Source organism: Vidua chalybeata, chromosome 11 (genome assembly GCF_026979565.1).
Source record: "Vidua chalybeata isolate OUT-0048 chromosome 11, bVidCha1 merged haplotype, whole genome shotgun sequence".
NCBI lineage: Eukaryota > Metazoa > Chordata > Aves > Passeriformes > Viduidae > Vidua > Vidua chalybeata.
This window is the reverse complement of record NC_071540.1, coordinates 19,194,078-19,221,685: the sequence shown is the minus strand read 5'-3', so window position 1 is coordinate 19,221,685 and position 27,608 is coordinate 19,194,078. Positions and strand designations below refer to the sequence as shown.

Genomic DNA, 27,608 nt, shown 5'->3' with positions numbered 1-27,608 from the left:
TCCCCACGTCCCTCCCCCGTGGGGTCCCTCCGCTGCGCTCCGCGCCGGGCTGGCGGCGGGCGGGCGGGCGGGCGGGGGGTGGCAGCGGCTCGTTCCTCCCTCCGGGTCCCCCCGGGCGGGCCGGTCGCGGCGGGGGGGGCCGGGGAGGAGCCGGGCCGGGGGCGCCGGGGCCGGGAGGCGGCCGGCAGCCGCCCTTCCTCCGCGCCGCCGGCGGGACCCAAACTTTCGCACCGAACTTTTATCCCGGGTTTATTTTTGTTGCTGTTCGTGGATATTTTGTTGCCGTGGGGAGCTTTTTTTTTTGTTGTTGTTGTTGCCGTTGTTTTATCATTATTTTTTTTTTTTTTTTCGCTTTCCTTTCTCGCTGCCTTCCCCCGGCGGGAGGAGGCGGGCGGAGGGGTGGGGGGGGGGAGCGCTCTGCAAACCCGCCCCCCGAGCCTGCGTGTCCGGCGGAGCCGCGGGATGAGCCGGGGGCGGCGATGAGCGCGGCGGGGCCGGGGGCGGCGGCGGGGCCGGGGGCAGCGGCGGCGCCGCTCTCCCGCAAGCAGCGGCTGATGGCCGCGCTGGCGGCCGGCGAGGCGGCGGCGGCGGCGGCGGGCGGGGGCGGCCCCGGGGCCGCGCAACCCCCGGCGCCCCCGCTCTGCTGCTTCATCTGCGGCGGCGGCATCAGCCGCGGCAAAGAGCTCAAGCTTCAAGTGCGACCCCCCCGCGACCACCGGCCCTTCTTCCCCTTCCTGCAGCACCAGGAGCCGGCGCCCGGAGCCCGCGCCGTCTCGGCGGAGGGCTGCGCCCTGGTCTGCGCTGTCTGCCGCTGCTTCCTGGGCGAGCAGTGGGACTCCTTCGAGCGCAGCCGCACGCCGGTGGAGAAGCGCATGTACTGGCTCAAGCGGCCCCATCAGTGCGAGGCGGCGGCGGCGGCGGCGGGGGGAGCCGGGCTGCGGCGGGGGGCCACGGGCTGGGACCCCGCCGCGCCGCCGCGCCGCGCCACCGGCCACCCGGAGGAGGAGGAGGAGGAGGAGGAGGAGGAAGAGGAGGAGGAGGAAGGGCCGGCAGCCGGCTCCGAACTCTCCGAGCTCTCCGACGCCGAGCCCCTCTCGGAGCCCGAGGGGGCGGGCGGCGCGGCGCGGGCCCCCCCGGCGGCGGGGAGCGAGCGGGGGCCCCCCTGCTGCTCGTCGGACAGCGAGATCAACATCACCAGCGAGGAGGAGGAGGAGGAGGAAGGCAGCGAGCGGCCCGCTTGGGCACCGGGCACCGCCTGCTACATCTGCGGCAGCCCCTTGGCGCCCGGCGCCCAGCACCGCGTCCACGTGCAGAAGCAGGAGAAGACCTCGCCGGGACCTTTCTTCCCGTTCCTGTGGCTGCACAGCCCCCCGCCGGGCGCCCAGCCGCTGTCCCCAACCGGCAGCACCCTGGTGTGCCCCTGCTGCTTCGCCTCCCTCATGCAGCAGTGGCAAAGCTTCGAGCTGGCCAACGTGCCCGTGCTGCAGCGGCTCTACGTGGTGCCCCTCAGCGCCGGGGCCATGCCCGCCAAGGGCCGCCGAGGGATGAAGGAGGACGGCGCGGGCATCCCGCCGGTACCCGAGGCTTGCTACCTCTGCGGGGAGGAGTGCGGCAAGGAGGCGAGGCCGGTGGCGGCCAAAATCACCAACGGCAACGCGAAGAGCACCATGCATTTCCCCTTCCTCAGCCTCCTGCCCTGCCCGCCCGGCGCCAAGGGGCTGAACAAGCACTGGGAGGTCAGCAGCTGCCGCAAGTGCTTCGGGGTGCTGCAGGACCTGTGGGCCATGTACAGGGCCTGCCACAACGAGGAGCTCATCTCCTCCGTGCAGAGTTTCCTGGGGAGGTACCACCAGGTCTTCTCCGCTGGTGACCTCTCCGGCCACCCCGCTGTCATCAAGCCCGGTCCCACCTCTGTCTGCTACATCTGCGGGGCCGAGCTGGGAGCTGGCAAAGAGTTCCAGCTCAACGTCAACCCTCCGGGGCGATTTGGGGAGAAGGAGCCCTTTTTCCCCTTCTTGACGGTCTACCCGCCCGCGCCGCGGGCCAGACCGGCCGACTCCACCGGGCTGGTGGCCACCTGCATCCTGTGCTACCACGACCTGCTGGGACAGTGGCTGCAGCACGAGGGCAGGAACTCCCACCACCCCAGCAGCGCCTGGTCCCGGCAGTACAAGGTGGAGACCTTCGTCTGCTTCTTCTGCCGGCAGGAGAAGAAGCGATGCCTTGGATTAAAAGCGGTTCAAGTGGCCAGACTTCCCGTCTTCCTCTACACCCTGCGCGTGGCCAACAGCCTGCTGGTGGACGATGGGAAGCAGCTGACCATCGGCGCCTGTGCCGAGTGCGGGGCCGTGGTCCTGGCTGGCAAGAGCATGACCCCGCCAGAGCTGCTGGCAGTGGCACCCCCGTCTCTCCTCCCCAAGGTAAGGCAGCTGGCCCGGACCCCATCCCTCCTTTCCCAGCACTTCCCACCTCTGGAATCCAGGAGGAGTTGGAGCAGTGACATAGATGGATGCTCTTCTTTTAGGTCTGGGTCCTGGGGGCGAATGCTAATGGATGGGGTGCCTTTAGCAATGAACTTGTGGAGCTGTCAAGCTGCGAAGGAACAGATAAAAACCCCTGCAGGAGGTGGGAAGAGCCAAGATCTATCCCGTTCCAGAAGTGTCTGTGTTGTTGGCAGCTTCGCGTGAGGGAGGTGGGAGCCAGGACAGAGGAAATCCCAATCCTGTCCTGCTTGCCATCGAGGGTGCTCAGAGGGGTGGGAGGGCTGCCTGGCCTGCCCTCCATGGGAGCATCCTTGGGAAGCTGGAAGGAGCTCATGGGCTCTGTAGGAAACTTCCCAACTTATTCCCAGTTTTACAAGGTGCCTTAATGAAGGGATTTCCCTTGGAGAAGCCCCGGTTGGTTCTCCCCACAGCTGATGGGTGAGCACAGGGCTGGGTTCCCCCCACCCGTGCTGCTCTGGTTATCCTGCACTGAGGGCTCCCCAAAAGCCCTGCAAGCCTGAAGGGTTGGCCCAGGTGCTGTCAGATTCCCCAGTTGCTCCTTTCTGTGGCTCCCCTTGGGGTTACACAGGTTGCTTTCAGGGCATCACCTCAAAAGCACATGGCAGAGCAAAAGTTTATTCCTCCCAAGCTTGTCTTTCTCGTGGGATAGGAAAATAACAGCTTTTACTCCCAAATTTCCAGCTTGTGGGAGCTCTCCAGAACTGCTGCTCTGCATCACCAAACCAGGCCTCAGGCTGGGCTCTGTCAAATGCCAACATCCCAAATCCCCGAGGTCATTTTCAAAGCCTTTCAGCTCCATCCATAGCCAGAACCCTGCAGCTCTCTGAGGCACTGGCATTTTCTTTAGAAATGTAAACCAGTTCTTCCAAGACAGCGCTCCTTTTCTCTCCCAACACTCTCCCTTGGCTGTTTACAAATATAATTTCCCGTTCATCTGTGCTGGCTCCTGAACTCGGGGGGACACTGCTTGGGAAGCCACCAGGCAGGAGCTGCATTCCCCTGGAGGGTGCCAGGATGGCACGGGAGGTTGGGTTGGCACCGGTGCTGGGAATCCTCTGGAAGCTGTTGCTTTTGGGGGGTTTCTCCCCGGGTCTGTCAGCCTGAGCTGGATGGCCCTGACATAATTTTGGGTCATTTGGTGGATGCAGGTGGTTTATTTTCATGGTTGCTGGGGGGGTTGTGATGCCCACGTGGCCACGGGTCCGGTGGCATTTGCAAGGTGCTGGTGGCCACGGGGGACTCGGGAGTCAGGTGAACAACCCGTGGTGCTGATCCACTGGGTGGAGTGCCCCAGCTGGGTGCAGCTGATGAGAGGGGCATCATCTGCATGTCCCCAGCTGGTTTTTCAGTCCTCTGCCCTCCTGGTGTCCCCAGGCCACCTCATGGGGACATTATGAACAGCAGTTCTGTCCCAGCATGGGTGGGTGCTCTGGGTGCTTCCCGTGGGGTTCCTTAGTGACCCCCCCAGGTGACAGCGTTTTTCAGGCACGCCAATCCTCGTCCCCACTGGCCCCAAACCCCAACTCCCAGGAGGACACAGAGTGTGTCCTGGGGAAGGGACACTATTGAGTTAGGTTTGCTAATGAGCAAATTAAGGGGCTGATGGCAGGAGGCACAGCAGAGCTGCCCGGGGACATCGTGGCCGGGCTCTGCCCTGCCCTGGTGGGGACTCTGGCTGGCCAGAAGGTCCTGGCGCATTTTCCCTCCCTGTCTCCACATGCTTTCCAGCATGAGACCTCACAGATGTCAAGGTTATTTAAAACATGGCTTAATGCTTGGGTAGGGCACTTGGTTAAATTAGCTGTACCCTTGTTCAGCCGTGCTTGTTGCTGAAAGTCACCCCAGATGAGCCTTTCACTCTTGTGTGACACCCAGGTCCCCGCTCCAGTGGGGCCAAGCTGGAGGGAATGAGCCTGAGCAATTAAAATCATCTCCCCAGTTCTCCTTTCAGCTCTGCAGCTTCATTTTTGCTTTTTCGCATCCCCTGCGTGCAGATGTGGTTTGCTGCTCTCTCGCCTGCCTATGGTTGACACAAATGGCTCAAAGCTTGAGGTCAAATACCCCAAAAGCCACCAGACACCCCCACATGTCCCTCTGTTAGCAGGGCAGCAAGAGCAGGGTGGGGCTAAGGTCCTCTCTGTGACAGTGTGGAGGTGCTGGTGAGGGACCCCCACATCTGAGGTTTGTCAGGAGGGAGGAGCCCCCGATATTTTGGACGGGTGGTTCCTCTGCTGCTGGTTTGGTGGTGGGGAGAAGTGGAACAAGCGATGCTCTGTGGAGGTGTGGTGGTGCCTGAAGTTCTCCCTGCTGCAGGAGGATCTCCTGGAGGTGAGCTCTGCAGAACCCTGCTGTGGTTGGTGGTTGGCACGTGTGGGGCGGGTTTGGGTTGTCCCCTCCAAGAAAAAAAGGCAGTGCTGGGTGTAGAAAGAGCATCTGGCTTGGGCATCCTTTGGCTTGTCACCCTTGGTGCCCAGATGTGCACTGTAAAAATGGATTTTCTTTCCAGCTGTGCCCCTTACAAGGGGAAGCTGTGTAGATCAATGCACGTATTGGTGCAGGGCTCTGATTTTGGGGTATCCAGGTGGGAAATCTCCTGCTGATCTGGATAAATTACCTGTGCATCCCACTGGGATGTGCATCCATCCCAGGAGGAGCCGCTTCCTCGAGCAGCCGCTGCTGGGAGCCATGGCTTTGAATAAACCACAAAATGCCCAGATTTGGAGATTTGGTTGCTTCCCAGAGGTGACAGTGACCTGTTCCTGGCTGGCTGTGCCTTCTCAAATCACCCCTAGGCTCTCCAGCCTGCTCCACACGCGTGAAGTGATGCATTCCCAGCTCAAGGGCTGCTTGTCCTCAGCCTGTCTGGTGTTCTCAGTATCCTGTGCTCACCAGGAAAAGCTTCCCCATCTTCCAACTCTTCCCATCTTCACCTTCCACTGCTCTCTCTGCACTTACATACCTGTAAAAGCGACTCCTCTTGAGGTTTTCTGTTTTTTTTTTTTTTTTTCCCTTAAATGCAACTTTTTGGAAAAACTTCCAGGCGTCTGGGAAGCTCTCAAATCCTACCATAACTCGAGCACAGCTGTTGAGGACAACCAAGTGATCAGGCCCAGCCCACGTGAGTTCATGACCAGCAGGTCCTTGTCACCTGCTGTCCTCTGACAAGGTGACCCACTCAGTGGCTGAGGGAAGGCTCTGGGTCTTGTCTGGGTGGACTCTTTGGCAGCTTTTGCCACAGCATTTCCCTGGAGAAACTGGCTGCTCATGGCTTGGACAGGTTGCTGTTCCATGGGTAAAGAACTGTCTGGATGCTGGGCCCGGAGCGTGACAGGGAATGGGGACATGTCACCAGTGGTGTCCTCAGGGCTCAGCATTGGGGCAGCAGAGCTGGGAAGGGTCTGGAGCACCAGGAGAGGCTGATGGAGCTGGGAAGGGGCTCAACCTGGAGAAAAGAAGGCTCAGGGGGGACCCTGTGGCTCTGCACAGCTCCTGACAGGAGGGGACAGCCAAGGGTGTCAGGATCTGCTCCCAGGGAACAGAGACAGGAGGAGAGGGAAGGCCAGGGGAGGTTCAGGTTGGATATTAAGGAAAATTTCTCCACTGAAAGGCTCATCAGCTCTGGCACAGCTGCCCAGGGCAGTCGTGGAGTCGCCATTCCTTGAGGGATTTAAAAAATGTGGCCCTTGGGGACACGGTCACTGGTGGCCTTGGCAGTGCTGGGGGAACGGTAGGACTCGATGATCTTGGAGGGCTTTGCCAGCCCAAACAAATCTGTGCTGCTGTGCTCAGTTTCCTTTGGTGCTGGCATGGAGCTCCCTGCTGCTCCCAGCCTTGTCCTCAGGCCAGTTTCTGGGAATCACATGGTGTTTTCCATGCCCCATTCCCACTTTGCAGAGCACACCTGGGGCTGCTGGTGTGGGGCTGTGCCTGACAGGGCACAGTCAGGCCCCAGGGGCTGAGTTCACTGCATTTACTAATTGCCAGCAGTGCTGTTGGCTCAGCTGGGGATTTGGCCCCTTCTGCAGGTTCCCAGCTCCAAAGGTCATGGCTGCATTTCCAAATCACTGCGTCGAGCTGACAGCTGTTGGTGGGCACTTTCCTTTTGGCTTTCGAAAAGGGTTTTGGGCAAAAATCAAAGAGTTCTTGTGTTCTCCACTAAACCTTGTCCCACTGATGCTGAGCAGCAGCCAAAGCTCCTGGATGCCAGAAAAACAAACCCAGAAGGCGGGGAGTGATGCCTGAGCCCTCCTCCTGCATTGCACCAGGCCACACTCTGGGATATTTGGGTGCACTGCAGCATGAGAATTAAGAGACCTGTGTAGGAAGAGCCCCAGGCACCTCTGCTTTCTTTGCATCTTTTATGGATTTTGAAGGAAATCAAAAAACCTTCTGGCCACCAGCAGTGCTTTGGGTGTCGGTGCTTTTTTGGCCAAGTTGGTGGCACGTCTGTGTCCCCGCCCCAGGCATCATGTGTGGGCTCCAGGGGGGTGGCACAGGCTGCATTTGGCTTCTCCTCATCCCTTCAATAAGGAGCAGAGCTGGTCTTACTCATCTCAGTCTTTTGGCTTCCAGCTTGGGTTGGTTTTGGTGGTTCTACCTGTGCTTGTGGCAATTTTTGCCATCACGAATTCCAGCAGATTCAGAGCAGAATTTTAGCCAACTTCATTGGGGTAAACCTGTTCAGTTTGGAGCGTGTGAAGTTGTTTTTAGTGAGGCCTACGTTGCCTTTCAGCAGAGCAGCTGCTGCAGCCTGCGCCGACCCGGGCTGGCATTTTCAGATGAGATCTCAATCCCAGCACGGAGGTGGCAATATAATCATGATATGACTTCATGTCTCGGGGCACGGCCTCCCTCGGGATCATGTTCCCAGACGGCAAACAAAGAAACAACACGGGGAAAATGCGCCCTGGGCTTTCTGCTGCCGCTGAGGTCAGGGCTGCTTTGCTGTGTGGGAACTCGCACCTGGCTGTCCCTCCTCATCCTCACTCCTTGGCCTGTGTCAGAGCCACCCCCTGGGGTGGCGGCTTGTCCCCATGGGGTTTCCAGCTGGGGGTGTTTGTCCTTCAGCCACGCTGTGGGGAGCAGCACAGGGGTCTTTGCTTTGGCCGGGCTGACCTTGCTGGACCAGCTGTCCGAAATTCCAGGGCTCCTGTGCTGCTGCCAGCGCCGTGTCCTGCAGACCTTGTGCTGACTCCACAGCTCACCAGCTGGCTGCTATATATTTATTTTTCACCCTGCCCTCCCTGCTCTTTGCTTTCTCCCCGCCTTTCCCAAAAGCAGCAGCACTGCAGGACTGGCAGCTCGAGCAGGCACCTGCCAAAAGCGCTGGTCTGACAGTGTGCTGCACCCCCCGAAATTCCCCGTGTGGGCACCCTGGGGGGAGGGACCCGGCTCCACTCTCACCCCGTGCAGTGAAAATGCTTTTGCAACCTCTGGAGCATCCTCTGGGGTCTCAGCCAAGCCGGGAGATGGGGTAAAGGGACGGCTGGACGGCTCTGGCTGCTGCAGCCAGACAGATGTTTTGTCCAGACACTTGGCCTTTCTCAGCCGTCCGGGAAGCTCGGTCGCAGGGGGCAGCCTGGGATGCTCTTTGGCTGCTTCCCAGCGAGGAGGGACTTCCCTGCACAGCAGCGTGGGTGCCTGGTTTCCCAAGTTCATCAGGAATGGCAGGAGTTGGCTTTTCACCCCTCAAGATACCAGCTGGGTCCTGTCCTGACACCTCTGTCACTGTCCTTGAGTGGCAAGGAGCTGTCTCCATCTCCTGAGTGGGTTTTGGGGACCCACGATGTTTTGGGGCACCGGGCACAGCTGGTTTACCAGGAGCCTGTTTACACCTCTCTGGCTGCAGGAGGTGCCCTGGATCCATTCCCACGCCAGTTTTTGGGGTGAGGAGGGCTCTGTTTGCTCCCTGATGGCACCTTTGGCTCCTTTTTTGGAGACGGTCCTGTGCTGCTGGGCAGCATCTGGCCAGATGTTCCTCCCTGCAGCAAACGGCCTGTGCCACGTGATGCCATCCTGGCCTGGAAAGGACGGCGTGGAAATGTCCCTCTGGTGTGTCGAGGGGACGCTGCCCTCCTCGGGGACTGCCAGGGTGGGGACTTGGGTGCAAATCCAGGGAGATGGCGAGGCCGGGGGCATCCCTGGGAGCTGGGGCAGGAGCCCGGCTGGCGGTGGCAGCCTCCCAGCCATGCTGGGCTCTCTTCCGCTGGGAGCAGCTGGCGGCGGGAGCCTTTCCAGCAGCACGATTCCCACGGGCCCCGTCCCAGGGCTGTGACAGCCCCGGGTCCCCACCGCCAAGGCGGGTGGCAGCGGTGCCTCGGGCGTGCCTTGGCTCCTCGTGGTGGCACGTGCCATCCGCGCTGTGGGGACCACGGGGCTGCTCCTGTGCCAGAGGCAGTGCTCCCGGCCATCCCAGCCTGGTTGCCCTCCCTGGGCCTTGTGGAGGGTGCCAGAGCCCCGGTGCCAGCCCAGGCTGCTGCGGGCAGGTTGTGGTTTGCTCCCGGTGCTGGGTGAGCAGCTGCTGCGGCCTCTCCCCGGCGCACGCGAGCCGAGCCGTGCTCTGGCTGGATAAACAGCCTCGTGCAGCTGCTCTGGCTGCTGTGTGACTCCTTTTCCCTGCTGGATCTTCGGTAGCAGGGCAGGGATGAAGGGGATGGCTCCATGGTGGATTTTTGGCTGGGCTGGGAGAAGGGTGACGTTACCTGGGTGCGCTTTGCAGCCTGGCGTGGGTATGACACTGCTTCTCCCTCTTTGGTTGTTTCCTTCTTTTCCTCCCCCCTTCCACGTTAGCACAAGTGCTGCCGGGCTTTAGTAGCTCTCGGGAGACTGAAGTCATCTGTTTACCCACAGAGCTGGCGTGCTTGGAGCAGCAGCTGCCCCGGCTTTCCCTCTCCAACCTGCCGGAGAGGTGCCTGTGCCGAGCGTGCCGTGACCTGCACTGGGGCTGAGCGAGCCTGTCGCTGCTCTGGGCTGCCTCCCATCCCATCCCATCCCATCCCATCCCATCCCATCCCATCCCATCCCATCCCATCCCATCCCATCCCATCCCATCCCATTATCCCATCCCATCATCCCATCCCATCCCAGCATGGGGCTGGGGTGTCCGTGCTGTGGTGGTGCAGGTGTAGGATCTCCCTCCATCCAGAGAACTCCCAAGGTGTCGTGTTTTGGTGGCCATATCCAAGCACCGGTGCTGGATGGGCCATTCCTGGTGGCACAAGGACCTGCTGAAGGATTTATTGAGGGTTATTCCATTCCAGCATTCCTAGTCTTGGCAGGGGTGAGCAGCTGGGTTTTGGGGCTGGCTTTGACCAGGAATGTGTGGGGAGGGTCCTGGCACCCTCATGAGGGATGTGAAAAGGGCAGCAAGTCTTGCAGGGACTGGTTTGCTCTCTCCCAGTGAATTTTTGTCTTCCACTTTAGAGCTGAAACAAGGCTGAGACCCAGCTGGGATGGGAGGGAAGGTCCTGATGGGAGAGGGGTGGTGGCCACCCCTCAGCCAGGGGTGTTCCCCCCTTGGTTTGGGATGGACAGCTGCCTTCCCTAGCCAAAGGGCAGGAGCCTGGACTGCTCCCAGGCTTCCAGCCCCTCTGTGACCCCCTTGAGGCTGTGTCCTGGCATACTGTCACCCCGTGTGTCCCCAGCACCTGCTGTTTTGGGGCTGGGGATTCCTACTGTGGGTGCCCATCCCTGCAGGATGTGCATCCCATGGCCACAACTGCCACAACCCCGCACAGGTGGAGTTTTCCCAGCTGACCCTCCAAAATGGTTTTAATTGTCCTCCCCAGCTTTGCCCCTCCTTGGAAAAGGGGAATGCATCATCTGATGGATCTGAGGGGCCACCAGCAGCCACCTCTGTCCCTGGGGACACCAGGGAGGGACCTTGGAGCCGGGGACATTTTGGTGACAGCCAGGACGTTGGGCTCTCACTCAGCGTTTTGCAGCCACGGTGGGACAGACAGACCTGGGAGGGAGGGACACACAGACAGCTGAGGGTGTGGGGCACACAGCAAGTTGCCACCATCCCCTTCCAGCATGTTTCTGCAAAGGGGCTGACTTCAGTCGGCCGCGAAGCTTTACATCGAGTGATGATCAAGTGCTGATGGTTCCAGTTATTATCCTGGCCAGGAATAAGTGTATATTTATATATATGGATGTATAGATGGATGTCTCCTGCCCCTCTCCTTGTCCCCACTGCCAAACCACCCACATTTTCTTCTCCCCATCGCTCCCCCCGCTCTGGGAGCAGGCAGCAGGAATTATCCCGGAGTGAAAACACTGCAAAGAAAAGGCCTTTCAGTTCTCCCTGGAGGCAGCAGTGCCAAGGTCAACCTGGTGTGGGGACAGGCCTGGGTTGTCCCTGCTGGCCCCGCTTTTGGTGCGGGTGGCACCCTGGGGTGTCCTGGCTGTTCCCGGTGTGGGGCTCCCAGGGGTTCCTGTCTGTTCCTGTTGTGGGGTTCCCAGGGTGTCCCAGCTGTTCCCGGTGTGGGGTTCCCAGGAATTCCTGGCTGTTCCCGGTGTGGGACTCTCAGGGGTCCCTGGTTGTTACTGGTGTGGGGGTCCCAGGGTGTCCCGACTGTTCCCGGTGTGGGGTTCCCTGGGTGTCCCAGCCGTTCCTGGTATGGGGGTCCCAGGGTGTCCTGGCTGTTCCCGGTGTGGGGTTCCCAGGAATTCCTGGCTGTTCCCAGTGTGGGGCTCTCAGGTGTTCCTGCCTGTTCCTGTTGTGGGGTTCCCAGGGTGTCCCAGCTGTTCCCGGTGTGGGGGTCCCAGGAATTCCTGGCTGTTCCCAGTGTGGGGCTCTCAGGGGTTCCCAGCTGTTCCCAGTGTGGGGCTCCCAGTGTCCCAGCTGTTCCCGGTGTGGGGGTCCCAGGAATTCCTGGCTGTTCCCAGTGTGGGGCTCCCAGGAATTCCTGGCTGTTCCTGGTGTGGGTTTCCCAGGGTGTCCTGGCTGTTCCCGGTGTGGGACTCTCAGGGGTCCCTGGTTGTTCCTGGTGTGGGGTTCCCAGGAATTCCTGGCTGTTCCCGGTGTGGGGCTCCCAGGGGTTCCTGGCTGTTCCCGGTGTGGGGTTCCCTGGGTGTCCCAGCCGTTCCTGGTGTGGGGCTCCCAGGAATTCCTGGCTGTTCCCAGTGTGGGGCTCTCAGGGGTTCCTGGCTGTTCCCGGTGTGGGGGTCCCAGGGTGTCCCAGCTGTTCCCGGTGTGGGGGTCCCAGGGGTTCCTGGTTGTTCCCGGTGTGGGGGTCCCAGGGGTTCCTGGTTGTTCCCGGTGTGGGGCTCCCAGGGGTTCCTGGCTGTTCCCGGTGTGGGGGTCCCAGGGTGTCCTGGCTGTTCCCGGTGTGGGGGTCCCAGGGTGTCCTGGCTGTTCCCGGTGGGGTTCCTGGTTGTTCCCGGTGTGGGGGTCCCAGGGGTTCCTGGTTGTTCCCGGTGTGGGGCTCCCAGGGACCGGGGGGAGCCGGCTCTGCTGCCTGCAGACACAGTCCAGATGCTCCGGCTGCGGCGTCTCTGGAGGGGGAGATGAATTCGCTCCTGCCGTCTTCTGTTTTCAGTCCAGAACATCTGCACAGTAACTGGGAAATCTGGGCTTTCTCCTGCTTCTCAGCCAGGTCCTGTCAGCCCTTTCCTCTTCCAAAAAGGGGTTTGGTGGTTGTTTTTTTTTTTTTCCCCTCCCCTTCCCGCTATTGCTTGTGCTGTGTAACCTGCTCCCTGCTGTGCATCCTGTCAGGGCTCTGCTTGGATTTTACTCCAGAAGGAGCATTTGGAGGGACCTCCCCATCTCAGCCTGAGCTCAGGGATGTGGATCCCCAGGAGCAGAATTTCCTGCGGGGCTGTTTCCTTGTGGCACTGGGATCACCCGAGCTGCTGTATCACTCATTCCAGTTTGGTTTTTTTTTTTTTTTTTTTTTTTTTTTTCTCCTTGCTGATCCTGCATCCTGGAGCCTGGGTGCTGCATGCTGTGTGCTTGGGGCTGGACAACCCCTCCCAAAAGCTGGCACTGGGAAGCATTTGAGGCTGCAGGGTGGCCCCCACCCTGCTCCCTGTTCTTTCCAGCAGTGAGTGGCTTGGCCAGGCTGGCCCTGGGCTGGCCAGGACAGCTCTTGGCTTGGCAATATCCCACACGGGTGAGGTTTGCTCCGCAGCCGCTGGCTCGGGCTCCTGGCACGGCTCTGGTGGGTGCTGGGCACCTCCTTTTCCTTGCTGCTGCTTCCACCGTGCCATGGGGACCCTCAGGAAGCGTCACCCCAATAACTGAAGCCCTGGGGGAGGGATAAATCCTGCTGTCATGTCCTTCCCCTCTTTCCTGTGCAGTCTGTGCTCTCACCCTGACCTTCCCCAGCAGAGCTGCTGGGGTCCAGTGAGCCCAAATCGGGCTCCATCCTTTATCCAGCCCTGCTCCTTCTCCTTCACTCACAACGATTTCCTCCCTCTTTGCTCATCTTTTAGTCCTTTTGCTGTGCTCTGCCCCACCCCTTGCTGCCCTAGTTCTGGCTGTGCTGGCGCTGTGCCCGGTGCCCTCTGCTCGGAGCGGAAGGAAGGGCTCCAGGGAAGGATGGCAACGCCGGGGTGATGCCAGCAGGGGATTGTCCTTGGCTTGGACAAGGGACTGACCCCTCAGAGGGGCTTTGGGCCCATGGATACCATGGGTGCTGCTCCCCCAGGCGAGCAGGGGTCTTGCAGGACACAAAGAGGTGGTGGAAGAGGGAGATGCCACCTCTCTTCTCGCACTTTGGGGACATTGGGACAAAATGCAAGTGGTGCTGCTGCCCCTTGGGCTCCCTGCTCCCAGAGGAGGGGGGGAAACCCTCAGGATGAGATGATTTTGGGTGGCCTTGAGGGCCAGCAGGCTGCCTGGGGGGGGGGTGGCTGGGCAGGGTGGCTGCGAGCTTGGCACCTCCAGGCACCTGGAGCTGACGTGTGCCCGGTGTCCCTGTCCTGGGGACGGCCACACAGAGCTGCCCTCGCAGCTGCTATTTCTGGCCAGCCCGTGGCCTCTGCACCGCAGCCGCCACCGCCGGGGCCAGCAGCTGCTGCCCTTTCCCTTCCCATTCCCTCAGAGCCGTGGGATGGATGGAGACAGGATGAGGAATCCCCCCAGCGTGGGCAGCAAGGCAGCAGCTCCATCCCTCTGGGGATCTTCCCTCCTGCCCCGTTTTCCTCCCGTTTAAAGCCGGGCCGTGTCTCTTGTGCCTCTGTTTGGTGGGCGGCTGTAAAAATAGCACTTGGTTTGAGTTAGGAGGGTGGCGGGGAAGGGCCGGGAGGGGGCCGGGGTGCAGGGGGAGGTCCGGTTTCTCCCTTTCCTGGAGGAATTAGGGAGGCCACATGCTGCCAGGAGTGTTTGGCTGGTAGAGGCAAGCGGAGGCTCCGAGGAGGCGAGCAGGCGTCCGCACAGATGGAAATTTGATCACCCACGGCTCAACAGATTGTTTGATTTATTTTAAAATCAAGCAGATGGCTGCAACAGGAGTTTGTTTAAGTTCAGCTCCGAGCTGGGCCAACGGCCAGGATACTCGGGGGTAGGCGTGCCAAAAAATGTTCAATGACTTTGGTCATCACCCACCTCTCCTCCTCCTCCTCCCTTCCCTCGCTCCAGCGCACACACCCCGCTCCCCCTCTTATCGCATCCTCGCCTTCATCTCTTGGCTCCTGCGTCTCGCTTTGTCTCTCCCGGCGGGCGCAGCCTTGCCCTCCACTTTTCCTCCCCTTCCACGCGCTCCAGAGGGTTTAACTCTTCCCCAGCCATCCCCTCGCCCCGGTTCCCTTGTGCTGGAGGGGTGCTGTGGGGGGAGAGAGGGTGAACCCCCATCCCCGGCCTCTCCCCTCGTGTCTTGTCTTCTCTGGGACAAATCTGGGGGGAATGGAGAGCTGTGGGAGCTGGCTGGATGCCCAGAGGGATACCCTGACCCATACCCTGACCCCCACGGCTGTCCCTCTGTGGTGGGGAGGGGTTTGGATGCATCCCGGTGTCCCCCTACCCTGTCCCGAATTGGTGGCAGCCTGGACGAGCTGGGGTCCCAGCAGTGTGGGACCCCCATGGTGGGGTGTGAGGGGTGAGCTGGGCACGGAGCAGAGCCCCTGCTGCAGCCCGTGGTGGCTCTGGATGTGTTCCTGGCCTCGCTGCCATATGGCCGGCAGGGAAGGGGCTGGAGGAGCCAGTGGGAAGAGCCTGGGATGTGCTAAACTGCTGTAAATGGGATGAGGCCTGCTGTGCTCAGGGCTTTAAATCACCCAGTGCCACCAGGCTGCCACTGCCGGGGGGGGGGGGGGTCTGACCACCCCGGGGTGGCACAGGGTCCCCAGCACGCGCGGCCATGTCCCCTCAGCCTGCCAAGGGCCACCTGGGATGCTCTCTGTGGCAGGACAAGGAGCTCTCTGCACCTCCTGGGGCGAGTGGGTGGGATGCTCCAGGACCACCAGGCGTCCTTGGTGGCCTTGGGATACCCCTGTGCCCCACAGCAGCTCCCAGCACCACGGAAGGTTCAGTGCACCCTCTCCCTGCAGGTTTTCCTGCCAGAGGATTGCCCATTCTCCCATTTTTGGGAGCAGGGCTGTGTGATGAGACCTCTCCCCAGCTCCCCTCTGCTCTCCACGGCGGGCTGGGGGCTGTGGCTCCTGCTGGGAGCAGTGCGTGGGGCTGGAAGGGGTTAAGGCAGGCAAAGGAAAACAAGAGTGCTGCAGGGCCTGGGTGGCTGACAAGCCAAACAACTGTTTTTGACTCACTGTTGCTGCCTTGCCAAGTGCAATTGCTTCCACATTCCCATCCCCTGGCTGGAGGGGCGCGGGGAGATGTTGGCTTTTTGCGGTCAGGAGGGGAAGGGGGATGCCGGGGGAAGGGCTGGCTCTGCGCTGCCTTTTCTCAGCTCTTCTCTCTTCAATTCCCCTCCCTGGCCAGGGGCAGGAAGGGGCAGGGGGTGATGCTGCCAGGGGGGTGATGGTGCCAGGGGGGGCTGATGGTGCCAGGGTTACTCGGGCCAGCTTCTGGTGGAGAACCCCTTCTGCCAGACTTAAAGGTGGGAGAGGGAATGGGAATGGGGGGGGTAAAATGCACCCCCAGGGTGTCTGTCCTGCCTTTTCCTGCTGTTTGTCTGCAGAGAGGAACTTGAAAAGTGGCTCCTACTCTGCAAGGGGGTGCTGGTGGGTGTTGGGGGCCAGCAGCGCCCATTTCCCCCCCTCCATCCCCTCAAGAGTGGAGCCCCACATCCTCAATGTCCCCATTCCCACCCTCCACAAGGATGGGGAGTGATCCCGTTGCTCAGAGATGTGAGTTCTCATGTGAGGCTGGGCCCCCCACCTTGCCTGGGTGGGGGCAAATCTGCCTGCAGCCTTTGGGGGACACACACAACCCCAATAAAATCCCCAGGCCTCCGGGTGCTGGTGCCGTTGTGTTGGAGACAGGAAGAAATAATTCCTTGGAGAAGAGGCTGGGGAGTTACAGCGAAGATTTGAGCTACTCAGGGCCGCTGCTTTGTGGAGTTAATTATCTTCTGAGTCTGGGGTTTTTGGGTGTTTTTGGAGTTGGTGGTTTTTGGTTCTTTTTTCCCTCCTTGGGATTATTTCTTGGCAAATGAGGCGTTGTTCTAAAGCACTGAGCTCTGCTCCCTCGGAGCTCCTGGCTGCTAAGTGCTGTGGAGGAGATCCTGGTCTTAAAAAAAAAAACAACACACACACACAAAAAACACAAAAAACCAAAAAACAAAAAAAAAAAAACAAAACCAAAAAAAAACCCACCCTCAAAAAAAGCCCTGCTGCTTTTGCAGTGTGAACATGGAGTCTGGGATAGCTCAGGAAGATTCTGTGTTCCTGGAGGTGTTTCTTTGGGGAAGCTGGAGCAGGAATCTCCTGAGGGCACAGGCAGCCCTGGGATGGGTGTTGTGGGAGGATGTGGAGATCCTTGGAGGGGTCCCTGCAGGGCTGTGAGCTGTTTGGGGTCCCCCACAAAGTCCAGCCTGGTTTGAGGGTCTGGAAGGAACCCCCAGCATTTGGGAAGCTGTGAGGGTGCCCTGTGAGCTGACCCTTGGGTGAGGAGGGGGTTTATGGGGCATCTTGTGTGGCAGCTGATTCCCCATTTGGGATGCTGTGGGGTTGGGACGTCGCTCCAGCATCACATTCCCGTCACCCTCCGGCTCCGGGGGCTCTGCTGCTGCCTCCCCCCACTTTGCAGAGGCCACTTCCCCCTCCTGACTGTGGAGAGGGTCTGACTGTGCTGGGACAGCCGGGGCCGTGGTGCAGAGCATGGCCTGGATGCTGTCGGACAAACGGGATGCGCACCTGGAGCTGCTCCTGCGGGATCTGACTCCTCTCGCTCCTGCTGCTGTCCCTGGTTAATCTCAGCCTCGTTTGCCGAGTCCCAGGGGAGGGAGGCGGCAGCAGAGCAGGAGCTGGTGGTGCTGGAGGTCAGGATGGAAATCCCTTCCCCTGTTCATGCGGAAGGAAGGACCCCCAGGGCTTTGCCCAAAACATCCCGATATCCACGAGGGATGTGGGAGCGCCGGCACTGGTCAGACACACCATCCATCATCCCACCTTCAGGAGAGCTGCAGTCACTCCACCCTCTGCCCCTCTCCTGAGCACCCACCACCCCGCAGGACCCATCCACGTCACTCCCACCCCGCTGGCACCGTGTCACCGGGGCAAACCCCCCAAACTCTGCGGAGCAAAGCAAAGGGCCCTCCCGGTGCGCCCCAGCCACAAGTGGCAGGGGATGCTCGTGTCCCCGATGTCGGACACCTTGTCAGCTCCTAATCCCGACATGAGAAGGCAATTAGGGGCCGGGATCCCCTTCCCGAGGCGGCAGATGGGGCGCGGTGCCGCCGTGGGGCTGGGGCTGGGGCCGGGGCCGGCTCTGCCTCCTAATGTGTTTGCAAATCCTCCCCAGCTGAGGGGATTAAAGCCGGCATCTGGCTCGCTTTAGAATATTAAAACAAAGGGAGTTGTAGGCGCCATGATCGGGGGCAGGCGAGGGAGGGAGCGGGGCCGGGGCTGGGGAGGGGAGGGGGGGCTGCTGGGAAAGTCTGCAGGAATCCCCCCCCCCCCCCCACCTCCTCTCCCAGCCTTTCCACCAGGTTTTCCCTAAGGAATAAACCCCGCGGTGGGGTGAAGACGGCAGGGCGCAGGCGGCAGCACCCGGCGAGCAGGGGGATGCTGGATGCTGGGGGCGGGCGGGCCGCGGGGGTGCTTTTTTTTTGGGGGGGGGGGGGTGGGCGAGGGAGGTTTCTCTCTGCTTTTTCCACCCCGTTGCGCTGTTCTGGAAGCGGCAAGAATTCAGGAAGCCGGCGTGCGGCGAGTGCCAAGTCAGGCTGTACCGCAGCCAAGCCCCTGCTTGTTTTCTCGTCTTGCTGGAGCCAGTAAGTGACCTTATTAGCTTAGGGGGCAGCTGCCTTATTAACACACATCTGGCGGCGAGGGGGCCGCATAGGCCCGATATTGTCTCCCTGCCTGCTCCCAGCATGGCTGGGGGGGCTCCCCCCGTGGCTTCTGCCACCCCTCCCAGTAGCAGGGCTGGCATCCAGGCAGCCACACTCGCCCCCCCTGGGAGGGGGTTTATGCTGGGGGGGGGCAGGATTAGGCAGATGGGGTTTGGATTTGTTGGGGATTAATAATTTAAGATTATAATCTGTGTGAGGTTCTAATCTGCAGGGGAGGGAGGGGTGTGGGGTCCCCCACCAGCGTGGGGCCCGTGCTGCTGGCATTCCCATGGAAGCTGCCCCATCTCCCATCTTCCTTATGGGGCGGGCTCTGCTTTTTGGGGGACAGCATCACCCTGCAGGATGGGATCACTCAGAGGGGCTGGACCACCCATGCAGCATCCTCACATCCCTGCCAGCAGCTGGGGTGGGCACTGGGATTTCCTTCTGGATTGGTGTCAGCGTCTCCTGCAGCAAGGAGAGCCTCTAGCACGCTGGCTTCGGGGCTTTTCCAGCACATTTGGCTCTTGAAGCGAGTGGGTTCCCAGGAGGATGGGAGCTGGGAGGCTCCTGCTGTGCCAGGACAGGGAGCTGAGGGCTTTTTGCTGGTGTTGAATCACCCCAGGCTCTGCTCGGGGCTGTCCCTGTGGGTGCACAGCCCATCACAGCCACCCATCACCCAGCCCTGTGCCAGTGACCACCCTCACCCAGAGCTGCCCGTTTCCTCTCCCTGGATGCAATCAGAGCCAAGCTGGGAGCACCCCTGTGCCACATCCCCTGACCTGGCACATCCCAGGGGGTGCTGGGCGCCCGCCCTCCCCTCCACCACACAGGGATGCCCTTTGTCCTTCTTGGCGTGTGGGGGAACTCAGCAGCTCTTGGCTTCTCCCTTCTGTTTTGGAAATTCAAAACATTTGCAGGGCGGCCCACTCGCGCCCTGCCGCCACGGAGAGAGGCACTTGGCTGACTCCTCTGCTTTCCTTGGCCGCTGCTCCCTCCCGCTCACGCTCGGGGTGGGGGCTTTTCTCCACCTCCTCACCCCTCTTTTTTCTTTCTTCTTTTTTTCCCCCCCTTTTTTTTTTTTTTTTTTTTTTTTACTTCCCTTTGCTGTAAGCTTGGAAAAACACCACCAGCCTGCAGGAAGGGCCACCGAGGGGGCCAGGAAGCAGAGCCCAGGGCAAGCGTGGTGCAGGCAGCGCCGGTGCCCGCTGGCCCCTGGCACTGACCTTGCTGTCTGCTGGGAAGGGCGGCTGTGCCGGGTGGCCAGAGCAGCCCCGCGCCGCACCAGCGCTAATGAGCTCTGCCTGAGCAGAAGGATTAATTAGCTGCTGGCAGGAGAGGAGGGGGGGCATCCTTCTGCGGGGACTCCGGTGCCACCGGAGCCTGGCACGGCACCCAGGGCTGCGGCACTGGCGGCGTTTTTGGGATGCTCCAGGAGGAGATGTGGCTCTTCCCGGAGCAAATGCCATGAGCCAGGAGGGGAGAGGGAATCCCAGTGCCACACTGGGAAGGTACAAGAGAGCTGCTGATCAATCACGCAGGCTCCTGCTCTCTGTATTCCATTTTTTTCCCCCCAGAAAAAAGCCTTGTAGGTTTTTTTTAATTGATGTTTCTGTGCTGTTGTCCCTGTGGGAACGGGAACCGAGGGTGTGACATGGATGCGTTAAATATGTCCTGTGGAATCTAAAATGACACTACAGGGGACAAAGTGGCAGCTGGCTGGGAGCTGTGTATGGGCAGGGCCTGGCTGCGTGCTGGGGGTCAGCCCTCACCCCAAAATCCCAAGGGCTCAGGGATGCTCAGGAGCGTTGTGTTGGGGACTGTCACCCTCCTGGAGGGGTGTCCCCAAGCTGGCTTGGGGCTTTTGGTGTCACGTTTAGCTGGGTGGATTTTAAGGGGGGGTGTGGCTGTGTGCCTTGTCCTCCACCTGCCCCTCGGTGCCCCTCTCTTCTCTGGAGAAGCAGACTCGGGGCAGAGGTGACATCAGGGGGGCCCCGGAGAGACAAGCAGGGACATGGTGTTGAGGCCGGGAAGGTCGTGAGGACGCGGAGCTTGAACTTGAATTAGATGGTAATTGCGACGTGCCTAATTACAGGGAAAGAGCAAATCACTCCGGTGCTTCATAAAGTGTCTGACACGGAATAACGAGGATAATTAGCAATCAGACGGGAAGCTGCTGCCTCCCCGGCCCCCAAAAGCCCTGGGGAGCCCCGCTCCTCCTCTCCTCCGACAGCATCTACCCCTGCCTGGGGTGGTTTGTCCCCCCACCACGGGACATCTGCCCCCCAGCCCCCCCAGAGTGGGACATTGGCCCAGCAAAGCCACCCGAGCTGGGGTGAGGCGCAGCTGGTGGCCGTGTCCCCCGCCCAAGGGGGTCTGGTGGCTGGGCCGGTGTCCGTCCCCACGTGTGTGTGTGTCCAGGTGTCCGTCCCCACGCGGATCCGTGTCCAGGTGCCTGTGCCCACACCCGTGTCCAGCTGTGCAGCTCGTGCCTGCTTGCCAGCAATGCATTAATGCTGCCTGACGCTAGAGCGCACCAGAAGCATGTCGTGACATCCTCCCGGGGACACGGCTCCCAGCAGGGCCACCTGCCCCGGCCACCTGCCCGCGGCCACCCCGCCGTGACCCCAGAGGCACCCGCGGCCACCCCGCTGGGGACCCCGGCTGGCCTTGGTGGCCGCAGGGGACGTGAATGGGTGTCAGGGCTGGGACTGATGGTGCCTAATTGCACTCGGAGGGAGTGGGAGGGGTGGAGAGTTGTGGCACCCCAAAAACCCCCCCTGCCATCCCAGCCTGGCTGCTGTCACCCCTGGGGGACCGGGAGGAGGGCAAGGAGTGCCTGCTCCCAATTAGCTGCGCTTTTAATGATGCTGCTGTTGGTTTAGGGAATGTGTGTCCCCCCCTCAGGGAGGCTGGGTTGTGCCGGGGAGCTGATCCTGAACCTCCTGTCCTCCCATCCCAGCGCCCAAAGGCTGAGGAATATCCTCCCTCTGGGCATGAAGGGACTTCCCAGCCCCAAAATGCCCCTGGCTGAGGAGTGCCAGGCTGCTTTGGTGACTTCACTCCTGCTTTCCCTGGAGCCACCTCACTCCTGTCGCCCACCCCAACACCAGCAAGGCCCATCCCTCTGTCCCCTTCCCAGCAGCTTCTGGGAATCCCAGAGCAGATCCCACCAGGATTTTTGGACTGGTTTGCCGCTGGGTTTGCTGGGAGGGCTGAGCACGCCGGTGCCACCATGGGGATGATGTTCCTGGTATCCCTGAGTGCTGGGGCAGGGTGGAGGTCACGCTGCCTCATCCTCCTACGTGCCTGTCTCCTTCCCTCCTCTCCTGCTGGCTTCTCCTTTTTTGTTTCCCCCTCTTGGAGCAGCTGTTCTCTAATAAGCTGTTAATGATGATACAGTAAGTAGGAGCAGAGAGTCCTGCGGGAGCTGCCACGATTTGTGTAATTGGCCTCAGAGGAGACAGAAGTATCTAATATTTACATGCCGGTATTAGTCCCCTGGGAGCTTGTCTGGGCTGGCACGGGAGGCAGCTCCCAGCCTCAACCTGTCTGCTCCCAGCTGATGGATCCTCAGATCTCCAGTGGATGGGAACTGCCAGCTGGGAATGGGGGGGATCCCCTCCCCAAAAAAAGCTGGGGACGGCTGAGCATCCCCAGCAAAAGCTGGGGGCGTTTTTGCAGGTGTTGAATCACCCCAGGCTCTGCTCGGGGCTGTCCCTGTGGGTGCACAGCCCATCACAGCCACCCATCATCCAGCCCTCACCCAGAGCTGCCCGTTTCCTCTCCCTGGATGCAATCAGAGCCAAGCTGGGAGCACCCCTGTGCCACATCCCCTGACCTGGCAGCGGCACGTTTGTGGGAGCAGCGGGGTTGGGCTGAGCTTCCAGAGGGGGATTCTGAGGTTTGGGGAGCCCTGAGCTGGGGAAGGGTGGAGGCAGGAGCTGGGGGTGTCCCAGAGTGAGTTTACCAGGGCTTTGACCTGGCTCTTGAGGCACAAACGTGTTCCTGAGCAGGCTGGTGCCTGGAGCAAGGAGTGGCAGTAAGAGGGATGCTAGCCATGTGGCCACCAAGCACCCTCTGCCCTGTGCCAGTGGCTGGGGTGGGTCCCTGGGAGCTGTGCTGCTGGAAGGGCAGGTTTGGAAGCAGCGCTGTCACCGTGCTCCCAGTGGGGTGAGCTGGGGTGAGCCGTGGGGCTGGGCAGGGACTGCTGAAACTGCCCCTGGTGATCCTGCCTGTAGAGCCATGAGGCCGGAATGCCGGGGGAAACTGAGGCACGGCTGGGGAAACTGAGGCACAAAGGGCTGAGGAGCAGCCTGCCCGCCCTCCTGCCAGCTCTCACCCTATGGGGTCTTGCCCTGGGGTCCATCCTGTGTGGACAGGGTGCCACCAGGGCTGTCCCACTTCCCTCCGTACCCCCTGGTGTCCCCAGGGCTCTGGGGTTGTCCCCTCCTGCTGGGGGTCAGTCTCTGGCCAGGATCCCCTCAGCTGAGCTGAGCTGTTTTGGGATGCTGGGGCCGTGCTCACTCCAGTGCTGATGTTCCTGCACCCCCAAACCTGCAGAGACCCCCCCAGAGGAGAGGGTAGGGACTGGTATGGGGGCACCACTGCTGAGCAGTGGGGCCAGGCAGTGGGTACATCCCAGTTCCCTGCCTGGGGTGGAAGCTGGGGGGTGCCATGGTCCCCCAACCCATCTCCCATTGCATACTGGTGTGCTGGAGGGGACCCCAGCCCTGTGGGATTGTATCCCCAACCTTCCCCACCCAGATTGCCACTCTCCATTGCCTTGGCAACCCCGGAATGGTGGCTCAGTGCCTTCTGCAAGGGGATGTCACATCCATGCTGGGGGTGCCCTCCAGGGAGGGTGAGAGGGATGTGGGGGGCTGATGTGGGTGGCCAGGGGGGTTATTTTGTGGGGTGCCAGGCTGGGCACAGCTGTTCACCCCGCAGAATGAAAGGCTCACTGTTTCCCAACTGTTTTCCAAAAGGCAAGTGGGCAGCTTTGCTTTGGAGGTGGCCTCATCCTGCCTGCTGGGACTGGGCTGGGAGCCACCGGGACCTGGCATCTGTGGGGTCTGTGTGGGGCTTCTGTGGGGTCTCCAGGGGGGCTGCGGTGGGGAATGGCTGTGGGGTGGAGGTCGCTGAGCCCTGGCAGGGCCGTCACATCCTGAGCTCGTGGCAGGATGGAGGCGCTTGGCTGGAGTCCTGTGGTTCCACGCTGGTGTGGCGGGGGTGAGGAGCTGTTGGCTTCTGTTCTTCCCTCCCTGCCTCCTTCCCTCATCCCTCCATCCTTCCCTCTGTCCGTCCCTCCCTCCTTCCATCCCTTTTCGGTTGTCCTCCCTGTTCAGGACGTTCCAGCCTCTCTGTCCCTGGCTTCCTGCCAGCCCTTTCCCACACTCCCTAATCCCAGGCTCCAGCCCTGGCTGCTGATGCCCTGGGAGCAGCTGCTTCAATCTCCCCGAGCCAGGGAAACGGGACCTGGCCCTTGACCTCCCGGAGAATCTGGGGGGGTGGCAGGTTTGGCCTGGGGACAGCAGGGGTGTCCCCAAGTCCCCTGCTGTGTCAGCCACCCCTTGTCCAGGGCAGAGCAGATGGATTTATGTTGGCAAGGGGTGCAGTGTGGCAGCACCCCTGGGTGCTCACAGCCCCTCATGGGGTGGAGGGGGGGGTGTTCACAGCCCCTCACACCCCTGTTCTGTGGGTGTTTGGGGGGGGGAGATCCCCCCCACCTCCTTCCCTCCCTCCTGCCTGATCTCTTCAATCTGCTAAGCAGGGGAATAGTGCAGCCGCCATCTGTGAGCCTGCCAATAATGGGATTAACTCCTTCCCCTGGCCGGGCCCAGCCTGGCGCTCGTTCTGGCACCCCCTTCCCGGGGTACCTCCTCCTCCCGCCTGCCGGGGGCAGCCAGCCCGCCCGGACACGCCGCTGCTGATGGTCCGGGGCTGGCTGGGGACAGCCCCAATTTGCCCTCCCGCAGATCTGAGCCACCAGCGTGGACTCACCCTCTCCTGCCTCAGTTTCCTCTCTCTTTCCTCTGTGTCCCTCCGCCTCAGTTTCCCCCCTCCTGCGTGTTTTCTCCTCTTCTGCCTCAGTAATACCCCATTCTGCCTCAGTTTCCCCTCCTGCCTAGCAGGGTGGATTTGGGGCATTCCAAAGGGCTTCCCTGCGTGGGAGTGGGAACACGGGCAGTGGGAGCACACCGAGCTGTGCGTGAATCCCTGCGTGTTTGTGGGTCCCGGTCTTTGAGGCAGAGGAATGCAGGATGCGAGCCCACCACCCTCCCACCGGGACGCTGCCCGGGGAGGGATGCAGGATTCGAGCCCAACCCCTCCCCACCTCCCCCGGGAATGCTGCCCGAGGCTGGGGCAGAGGCGGCACCGCACGTGGGGGGGTTCAAGGGACCCCCCACCCCCAGCCCTGCAGCTTCAAGCCCTTTTGCCGGGGGCGGGATGCCCCCGCTAATCCTCTTAGGCTGCGCCCCGGAGCAGCTGGCGAGGCCGGCCCGGCCGCTGCCCATCCTCCCTCCCAACAGGTGCCCCCCGGCCCCCTCCCCGCCGGGGCAGGGCGGGGGGCTCGGGGCTCCCCGCAGCAGGCAGCCCCCCCCTTCCCCTTCCCCCGGGGCCGGCCCGGGAGCGCTCATTAATTATCTAATCTTCCCTTTATGTTTAATTTACAGCCCCGCGCGGCTCTGGCCATATGCTGCTTTTGTTGTGTCTGGCTCTTTGTTGTGGCAGGCAGCGGGGGCTGGCGAGACCCCCCCCCCCCCCCCACCCCCAGCCTTTGATCCCCCCCTCCCCTCCCAGCGCCACCCTCCAGCCACCCCCGCGGCACGGTGGCGAGCCCCGCGGAGGGGGTAAGTGCCTTTTTCTCGGTTATTAATTTCCCTGACCCCCCCCCCCCCTCCCCAAGCTCAGCGCAGCCCCCACCCCGCCAGCAGTGTGCGTGTGCGTGTGTGTGTCTGTGTGTGTGTCTGTGTGTGTCTGTGTGTGTGTGTGTGTGTGTGTGTGTGTGTGTGTGTCCCCCGCCTCTCGCCGGCGTCTCGGGATGTGATCGCGCGTGTGCGTGTGCGCGGCGCTGCCTCCTCCCGCTGCCGCCGCCGGGGTCACCGCGCTGCCCGCACCGCGCCCCGCACCGCGCCCCGCAGGTACGTGCAGGGCAGGCAGCTGCCTGTGCCCTCCCCTCGGACTGTCCCCCACGCCTTACCTGTACCCCCCCCACACACCCTGGTTCTGCCCTCCGTCCCATCCCATCCCATCCCATCCCATCCCATCCCATCCCATCCCATCCCATCCCAGTACCGCCCCTACCCCCCCGGGCTGCACCTCCCTCCTCTCTGCCTGTACCCCCCTCACACTTGTACCCTGTACCCCCCTCACACTTGTACCCCTCCATCCCCATCCTAAATGCCCCCACCCCCTCCTGTATCCTCCCCATTATGCACTGCCTGTGCCCCCCTCACCTGCCTGTACCCCCAACCCTTGCCTGTACCTCCCTTGCTGTAGCCCCTCTCCCACCCCTCTCCAGCCTTGAGAGGGGGCATCCCACCAGGATTGCTGGGGGGATAAACCCTGTACCCCCCGGACTTGTTGCGTGTCGTCCCCCCCCCCCAATTTTGCTGGGTGTTTTTGGGGCACCCGCTGCGGGTGGGTGCGGGGGTCCCCTGTGGCCCCCTGACCTGTGGCAGGTACTTGTGGCGGGGGGGGGGGGTGCTTTGTGGAACTTGCTGCAAACTTTATGTGGTGCTGCCAGGTGCCTTCTGCACTTCCCGTTTTTTTCTGTGCTTTTATTAAAAAAAAAGTTGTAAAATGGTTTTCCTGCACCCCAGCCGGCCCATACGCAGCTCTAATGGGGTGCATGAGGGGGTCACCCCAACCCGGGGGCTGCAGCACACGCGCCCACCCTTGGGGGGTTCAGGTCTGGCTCCTGGGGGGGGCAGTAGGCAAAGGGTTGGGGGCACTTGGCAGCCACAGGCTCCGTCTGTGGGTGATGGGGGACACCCCCTGGTGCTCTGCTGGGGTGCTCAGCTGGGATTTGTCCCCCAGTGAGAGATGCTGCTGGCCCGTGGGGTGGCCTGTGGGCTTTGCCAGTCCCGGTGCGGGCAGGGGATGCCCAAACCCACACCCCAGAGCTCGGGGCTGTGCTCGTGCTGTCTGTCCGTCTGCTGTCTGTCGTGCTGTCTGTCTGTCCTCCCGCAGCTGCTGCTGCCCGCTCCCTGCCAGCCCAGGGTGAGGAGGGCGGCTGCCCGCGCCGTGGGAGGGTGGGTGCCAAGCCACCAGCCCGCCTTGGCCGGAGGAGCCGTGTGCTGGGCCAAGAGCTGGGCTTGGAGCGCTCCGGCAGTGGTGTAAGGTCACCGCGACCGCCAGCGAGGTGCCTCTGCCAGGGCGTGCTGGCTCCTGCGTGCCAGGAGCCACGAGGTGGTGGCAGGAGCTGGACCTGGGGTCACCGAGCCGCTGGCCAGGTGAACAAATCTCCTTTCATGGGCACAGGAGGCAGCTGGCTCTGCAGGCATCCTGCTGCGGGGCGTTCCGGGGTCTCTGTTGGACAAGGGACTCCTTGTCCCCAAGGGGATGCAGTGGCTTGGGGAACCCATGTCCTAAAGGTGGGATGTGGCAACAGGGGACAGGGCCAGCTGCTGGCGTGGGCGATGACATGGGGGTGGCACTGGATGACCAAGGTACCTGTCCTGGCAGCAGAAAGGGAAACAGAGCGGACACCACCAGCACTCCTCGTCCTTGCATGTGGGGCTGGCTGTCCCCACGCAGCCCCATGTGCCATCGGGGTGACCAGACTGGCCCTTTTTGGTGTTGTTTTCTGCCCACCAGGTGCGAGGAGCTGAGCAGAGGTCATGCCACCATGCCAGGTGGCCAGTGCTGCCTTCTGGCCGTGCTTGTCCCCATACAAAGTCCCGGCCTCACACCGGGGTCCCTTCCCAAGGGAGTCACCACGGCTCCGTGTCATGGCCAGTTCACACTGCGTGTCACAAGGAGCCACAACACGAGGCTGGGGTCCCCGCATGGCAGCCCACCCCCTGCCCGTGCCCCACCATCCCTGCCAGCTGGGGAAACTGAGGCAGCGGGGCAGGAGGCGGCTTGCCCAAGGGACCCAGTGCCAGGGCTGGGGAGAACAAACAGGATTCTTGGCACGGGCTGGCAGTGCCGCGCTCCGCCTGCAGGCAAGGGTTGCTCTTTGCTGGGTGTGCAGTTCTGCTGCTGCTTTGCACCCCAGCTCTGTCTCCCTGGGGACTGTACCTCTGTCCCCTCAGGTGACACCCGCTCGCCTTGGCGCCGGTGAACGGGGCAGTTGTTCCCCCCGGGGGTGGCCGGTGCCCGGCGCTGTGTGTGGCGGGGCTGGCACGGAGAGCGGCTTGGCCTTGGCCCCCTGCCCGCTGCCGTGCCCTTTTCCAGAGGCAGCTGCCTGTGGGCATGGCTTGGCAGCTGTCCCTCCCGCGGGCTCGGCCGGGGCAGGACCCTGCTCCCCTGGGCTGCCGGGTCACTTCCGTGCAGGGTTGCAACACGCGGGGCCACCGCTGCCGTGAGTTTGCAGTTGTCAGCTCAGCCGTGGCTTTTTCTCCCGGCTTTCTGTGCCAGCTCCAACCCTAAAGCAGAGGAGGGGGATGAACAAGGAGCCGGTTCTCCCCAGCGTGCCGAAAAGTCCCTCTGGAGAGGCGCCCAGTGGCGTCACCCCTTGTGGAAGCGATGTGTCAGCTCT

At 61.9% G+C, this 27,608-nt stretch overlaps 1 protein-coding gene across 3 annotated transcripts in view; it reads left to right on the top strand.

Annotated features, from left to right (window-relative positions):
• The first annotated feature begins 479 nt into the window (after positions 1–479).
• GSE1 (Gse1 coiled-coil protein) overlaps positions 480–27,608 on the top strand; it is a 101,063-nt gene continuing 73,934 nt past the window's right edge. For 2 of the 3 annotated variants that reach the window (XM_053952800.1, XM_053952799.1), the window contains exon 1: positions 1,368–2,420. In XM_053952800.1, the coding sequence (XP_053808775.1) occupies positions 1,440–2,420 (981 nt within the window). In that variant the 5' untranslated portion in view covers positions 1,368–1,439. Of the gene's footprint in view, positions 2,421–27,608 lie in introns of all 3 variants that reach the window. The other variant, XM_053952798.1, reaches the window with a different exon arrangement.